Genomic DNA, 6,851 nt, shown 5'->3' on the forward strand with positions numbered 1-6,851 from the left:
GACTAGTCTCTCTATTGTCCCTAAACTGGCTATGGATTCACAGCACTAAAAGGTGGAAGTGTTTCGTAAGTCTGTTAAAAGGGCATTTTTATATATAACTTATACATATACCATATATGTGTGTGTGTGTGTGTGTCTGTATGATTAAGAGAAAAAGAGGAAGAAATAACAACCATTTATGATTTTAATAATTTTGGAGACAATTTTTAAAATGATAAGGTTATATTCAATTTATTTATACTATCCTTCTTCCTTTCCCTTGGAGTTTGGGAATTTCCTTAACACCTGCTTAATTTCTGCCAGCCAGGACTTCTAGATGGCGCTCTAAAGCGCTTGCCTGAAGGTGGCGGCATAAGCCCTTATTGCTTAGAGCTGTCCCAGGTGCTGAACCCAATTTCCGAGAGAAGCGAGGCAGCTGGTGACCAGGATGCCACCGCGGCGCCTCTCTCTAGAGGTCCGCAGGCTCTGGTGAAGCAAGCAAACGTCCGTTGGAAATGCCGGGCCTCACTTACAATACTTATGTAAAATATTTCCTTACCTGAATTCCCTGGCCGCAAAGCCATGGGGGGAGGCAGTGTTCTTTGAAATGAAACGTGTAGTGGTGACTAAAAAGTGTGTGTGTGTCTGTGTGTGTGTGTGTGTGTGTGTGTGTGTGTGATGCAAACCTACTTGAGCTTTTGTTCACTTCTAGATTCAGGTTTTATCCGTCTTGTGCTTTAAATCTGCCATATATATATATTTTTTTTCTCTCCTCCATCCACAAGGTTAAAAGAAAAAAGTCACAGGCACTCTGACCCCTCCAAGGGATCAGGATAGACTGCTTATTTGTTGAATGAGATTTGATTTTAATAAGCTGGAATATATTCTATATTCTGACCATCAATTAATGTTAATTGATAGAATGACTCAGGATCACCCCACTTCCCTTTCAGGTTCCCTGTGTCTCTTTTTAATTTTTATTTTGCAGTTCCACTTGCCACACTGGGATCCTATCTCTGTTTAAATATTGGACAGAATTACAAGGCAGTGTGACAGGTAGTGGAAAATATTTCTTTCCTTTAAAAAAAAAATCTCATGTTTTGCTGGGTGGGAGGCGGAGTTTGTTACAACATTGGTCTGACTAGAGGATAGGATCAGATGTGTGAAGCGAGTCCCCCGAATCTGTCTACAAACAAAGGGGGGGGATTGGAGTGTAAAGGAGCCCGGCTAGAAGGAGAGGAGGGGCGGGGACCCAGAGGAAGGAGACGCGGGGTTGGGGAAGTGTTAGGCTAGGCGGGGCGGGTTAAGCGTGGGAGCAAGGGAGGCTAGCTGTTGGAGCGACAGAGAGAGGAATAAAGATAGGGAAGTGGGAAGGAAGAGGGAGACTGGACAAAAACTGCTAGTGAGACAAAGAGGGAAAGAAAGCTGGAGAAAACAACAAGAGCAGATAGGATGAGGGATAGTTGAGAGAGAGAGAGAGAGAGAGAGAGAGAGAGAGAGAGAGAGAGAGATGGAGGGAGGGAGGGAGGGAGAGAGAGAGAGGATTAAGGAGACGAGAGTCACAGAATGACCCTGCAGGATGGGATATCTGGAGTCCAGATACTTCTGGGAAACTGTTCGCTAGGAGGAAGACCACGGGCTCCTGGCAGCCAGTTGGGCAGCAACCGAGTAAAATGGACCTCGAGCGACAGACGTTCCGGCCTCCTCTCCTCCAGCCAGAGACCCAGGAGCCGCACTCAGGCCAACTAGTTTTCCTAGCCGGAGCCTCTGCGAGCCCTGCGCCCACGGGAGCCTCTAGAAGCCGCTCCTCCGAGGAGGAGATGCCTTCCCCAAAGCAGTAAGAACTTCTTGCTCCAGCCCCCCTGCACCCCCACCCCTCCTTCCGAAACTCCCTCGCAGAGGAGGAAGACCCTCCGGGAGGAGGGGCAAGGGAGGTCCTCTGACAGCGCTTTTCAGCCCCTCTCGTCCCGTCCCCTCCCCCAACCCTCCCCACCCCTCCGGGTGCGCAAGCAGGCATGGATATTTTCAGTCCCGAGCAGGGCAACAACACCACCTCGTCCCCGGAGCCCTTCGGGACGGGCGGCAACGGGACGGACATCTCCGACGTGACCTTCAGCTACCAGGTGGTCACCTCCCTGCTGCTGGGCACCCTGATCTTCTGCGCGGTGCTGGGGAATGCGTGCGTGGTGGCTGCCATCGCCCTGGAGCGGTCCCTCCAGAACGTAGCCAACTATCTCATCGGCTCCTTGGCGGTCACCGACCTCATGGTGTCCGTCCTGGTGCTGCCCATGGCCGCTCTGTACCAGGTGCTCAACAAGTGGACGCTGGGGCAGGTCACCTGCGACCTGTTCATCGCCCTGGACGTGCTGTGCTGCACGTCCTCCATCCTGCACCTGTGCGCCATCGCCTTGGACAGGTACTGGGCCATCACCGATCCCATCGACTACGTGAACAAGAGGACGCCCAGGCGCGCCGCTGCCCTCATCTCGCTCACTTGGCTCATTGGTTTCCTCATCTCCATCCCTCCCATGCTGGGCTGGCGCACCCCGGAAGACCGCTCAGACCCCGACGCCTGCACTATCAGCAAGGACCACGGCTACACCATCTACTCCACTTTCGGCGCCTTCTACATCCCTCTGCTGCTGATGCTGGTCCTGTACGGGCGTATCTTCCGAGCCGCGCGCTTCCGTATCCGTAAGACCGTCAAAAAAGTGGAGAAGAAGGGATCCGACACTCGCCTGGGCACGTCCTCTTCCTCCTCCTCGTCCTCTGCCGCGCCCCCCAGGAAGAGCCTGAACGGACAGGCGGGTCACGGAGACTGGAGGAGGGGCGCGGAGAACAAGGCTCCCTGCGCCAACGGAGCGGTGAGGCGAGGCGACGACGGCGCCGCCCTGGAGGTGATCGAGGTGCATCGAGTGGGCAGCTCCAAGGAGCACCTGCCTCTGCCCAGCGAGCCGGGCGCTGCACCCTACGCCCTCGCCACCTTGGAGAGGAAAAATGAGCGCAACGCCGAGGCCAAGCGCAAGATGGCCCTGGCGCGCGAGAGGAAGACCGTGAAGACGCTGGGCATCATCATGGGCACCTTCATCCTCTGCTGGCTGCCCTTTTTCATCGTGGCCCTGGTCCTCCCTTTCTGCGAGAGCAGCTGCCACATGCCCACGCTGCTGGGAGCCATCATCAACTGGCTGGGCTACTCCAACTCCCTGCTCAATCCCGTCATTTACGCTTACTTCAACAAGGACTTCCAAAACGCGTTTAAGAAGATCATCAAATGCAAGTTCTGCCGCCGGTGATGCTAAGGACCAGGACGACGACGGTGGCGGTGGAGGAGGAGGGAGGGGGAGAAGGAAGAGTAGCCGCTGAGCAGGGGTTACAGGACACGCCCCATTCACTCTGAGCCCTCCCAGCCCTCTGGAAGCGACACCTAAGATAACTCGCCACTGTCCCTGCAACTCTCGGCTTCTCTCTCATCACCCCCCCCACGGCTTTTCAGACCTCGCCGCCCACCCCCTCCCCGATAACCCCGAGCGCAGGGGCGGGCGCTCCGTGCAAAAGAGGCCCCAGCCACCTCCCACCCAGGGTCCGTGCGAAGAGACCTTGGCTGCCATTGGCCTCAGTATTCATTTTGATCACAGCATTTGCCTCCTCCCCCCTCCACCTCTTCGTGGTGGAAGTGCCACGCAGAAAATCCATCCAGAAACTAGGCACAGACACGCCGCCTACTAGAGTCGCCACACCTCTGCCCGGGATTTGAGAACTTCGAAGTTCAAGACTGTACTTCAGCTCCTCCGCCCCCCTGGCTCCAGAAGCGTCCACTCCTTTTGGGTCTCACCCCATCCGTTTCTGTCCCTGCGGATCTCAGTCCCTGCACATTCAATGCTTGCCTGGAAAAGCACTAGAAGTTACGTGTAGCCTTGGTGGACCTGGAATTCTGGCCTTCCCGGGGGCTGTGCTACTTTGGGGACTCAAAAGCAGGGGGCTAGAAAGCATCTCTCCAAGTAGACCTGTAAGTACCAGGCCTAGCCAGAGGAGGAGAGGGGGAGAGAGTGCAGGTGGTGTGGGTTTCTGCCGTGATGTCCGCAATCACCCAAAGAAACTAACACTCCCGACTGTGGGCAAAGCGGGGCTTTTGCTTGTGTGGGGTGCAGGCGGGTCCACAAGTCCCAGGCATGGCCCTCCGTGTACTGAAGGAGGCGCCCTCTGGCCGCCCAGCGCGCGTGGGGATGCGCGCTGTCTACAGCGCACCGCTCAGGTCCCGGCGGATTGACAGTTGGTGGGGGAGGGTCCTGGGTCTCCCAGGGTGAAGCCACCAAGCTTTGGGGGGCGTGGCACAGCTCGGTGTTTGCCTAAGCCGGCTGCGTGAGGTTCCGCGAAGCTCTTGGAACCAGAGAGACCCAGGCATCGCTTAGGGAGTGGAGAGCGAAGGATGTGGAGGCGTAAAAGCTCCCCGCCAGCAGCGACTTCAGCGGATCCACAGTGAAACCTAAAGAGCAGTTTTATCTATAGGATCAGACTTCCTCAATGGGAACGGAGTTGTTTGTAACACTGGATTTATTCTACAGGACATCCGAGACTCACGTGAAGTTAGCAGAAGTTTGGTTTTCCAATAGGGACTCTGAGCTTTCCATGGAAAGACGAAGTTGTCACTAGCTTCTCACGGTACAATCTCTGACAAAGACCTAAAATCGTGGGGGCCTGAAAGGACTAGTTAGAAGGTGGCCTCTCTGTGGAGTCTCAGAATCTTGTAGGGGATTATATTGACAACTCCTCCCCCATGCCCCAGGCCAGAGTTCTGAGGGGAAAGCAGCTTTGGCTCCTTTGAACTTATGGGACATTTCAAGCTTTCTTCTCCCTGTCGTTATTCTTATTCGTAAGGTTTTACTACTCCCGCAGAGAAGCCAGTCATAATTTCCCTGCCCCATCCCCAGAAAGGGAGTTATTTCGCTTGTTCCGTTTGAATGTAAATTTCCAACTGAGTTGTCATGGAGAGCTTGTTTGGGATGAATAATGGCGGTTTCACTTCCAATAATGACAGAGTTTTCTACCCTCACTCCCCTCCCCTTATCTGCACCTGTCCAGGGTTTGCATCTACTGTTTGAGAAGTCTGTTGCATTTTTTTTAAGTTGCCAGTGAGATGTTCAGTTGTGCTTAGACATAAGAAGGTGTGTCACACGAAGCCATTGCACTGATGGTCAAATTGAACAAAGCATCTCAGTGCTGTCTTTCTCTAATCAAAACTGGGTACCGTACCCATTTGAGAAGAGAAAGTTTAAGAACTTGATGTGTGTGTATGCATATATAAGGCCAACAGGGGGATCCTTGGAGAGGATACACAGGTGGCTTCTCTAGCAAGTGATGGCTTGTTTGAAAATCCAAATTATTGTTGTTGTTGTTCACAACCATTAAGTACAGCGATATGAGCGAACAAACTTTTCTGTATATTTTAGTATTTTCAGAGCCAATTCTTCCTTTAAAAATAAGTGAAATCTCCAATTTGCTCCGCTACATTATGCCTTGGACAAGCAATATATTACATTGGAAGTAGATTCTTCTATTTATTTGTCTTTTCACAGCATTCTGTGGCTATGATGTGGGAGCGTTTGTTCCTGCTATTTTGATAGAGAAGATTTACATAGAAAAACAGAGAAGAGATATACACCTAGAGTAAAATGGCCACACAGTGGAGGAAACGGAGAAAAACAATGTAAAAAGCTGCACAGCTCCAAGGGCCCCCTGATGCTATTTTTCTCTTAAAAATACCTGCAATAAGGTAATGTATCATGCATCGGAACTGGCCTTCACAATTCCCTGTAACAATAAAGGACTTTAATTATGACAATGCTATAATAAACTAATACCAGTGCCACAAGCATCTGTGTGTAAGCAGAAGTTTTATTTGTGTTTGTTATTATGGAAATGTTTACTTCCCAACTTTAAATCTTTATGTGGAAAGAATATCACATTTCATAAGCTGGACATGAAACCATGCATTTTTCCTGACTGACACACGCAATAGGTTTCTGGCATCTGTCTCTTCAACATGGCCAGGGTGGGAGCCATTTTGAGAGATGCAAGCTGTGGTAGGAGCCACCAGGGGCCTGCCCTGCCCTGCCCTGCCCTGCCCTGCCCTGCCCTGCCCTGCCCTGCCAACACAGGGGACAGTGCCCAGTCTCCCGCCGCCTCCGTCTTCCTTACAGCATCCATCTGGGAGAATGGGAGCTCTAGTCCCAAAGAAGCTGCTCACTGTTTGTTACCCCAAGTCAGAGTGAAGGGCTGTTTTATGCTCTGGCTTGGTCTCACGTGATATTTCAGGTGTAACACTTCCCACTGCATTAAGAATAATTCTTAGGCTGTTTTGTCCCTGCTGGAACCAAGAACCACCCTTCTTACTTCTGGTGTTGGATTTGCCACTCCTGCCCTTTTCTGGTGGCAGAATGGTGACTGCAGGTCAAGGAAAGCTCAGTTAAGCCTCCAGGACAAACAAAGGTCAGGGCTACTGCGTCTTCAGCAGGAAGCATTCAGAAGCTGCCTGCAGCCTGGTTGGTGCAATATACCTACATGTACCTGAGTTATCGTAATGAAATTAAAATTGGAGGACTTCAGAAATGAGAACTCAGTGAAGTTTCTCACTCGAAAAAAACATTCATGTAAATGTATCTCTGACCTTCACATTTGTCTTTTTTTTTTTTTAATTTTTATTTATTTATTTGAGAGCGACAGACACAGAGAGAAAGACAGAGAGAGGAAGAGAGAGAGAATGGGCGCACCAGGGCTTCCAGCCTCTGCAAAGGAACTCCAGACGCGTGCGCCCCCTTGTGCATCTGGCTAACGTGGGACCTGGAGAACCGAGCCTTGAACCGGGGTCCTTAGGC

The 6,851-nt window shown here is 51.7% G+C and overlaps 1 protein-coding gene across 1 annotated transcript; it reads left to right on the top strand.

Moving 5' to 3' along the window:
• Positions 1-1,532: 1,532 nt before the first annotated feature.
• Positions 1,533-5,849, top strand: Htr1a (5-hydroxytryptamine receptor 1A). The gene has a single exon (XM_045139005.1). It carries the CDS (start codon positions 1,995-1,997, stop codon positions 3,270-3,272), a length of 1,278 nt encoding a protein of 425 aa, XP_044994940.1. The 5' UTR covers positions 1,533-1,994; the 3' UTR covers positions 3,273-5,849.
• The last annotated feature ends 1,002 nt before the right edge of the window (positions 5,850-6,851 follow it).

This window comes from Jaculus jaculus, chromosome 20 (assembly GCF_020740685.1).
Source record: "Jaculus jaculus isolate mJacJac1 chromosome 20, mJacJac1.mat.Y.cur, whole genome shotgun sequence".
NCBI lineage: Eukaryota > Metazoa > Chordata > Mammalia > Rodentia > Dipodidae > Jaculus > Jaculus jaculus.

Bases quoted from the DNA above. Each gene is read 5' to 3' on its own strand.
- Htr1a (XM_045139005.1), top strand. From the start codon at position 1,995: ATGGATATTTTCAGTCCCGAGCAGGGCAACAACACCACCTCGTCCCCG.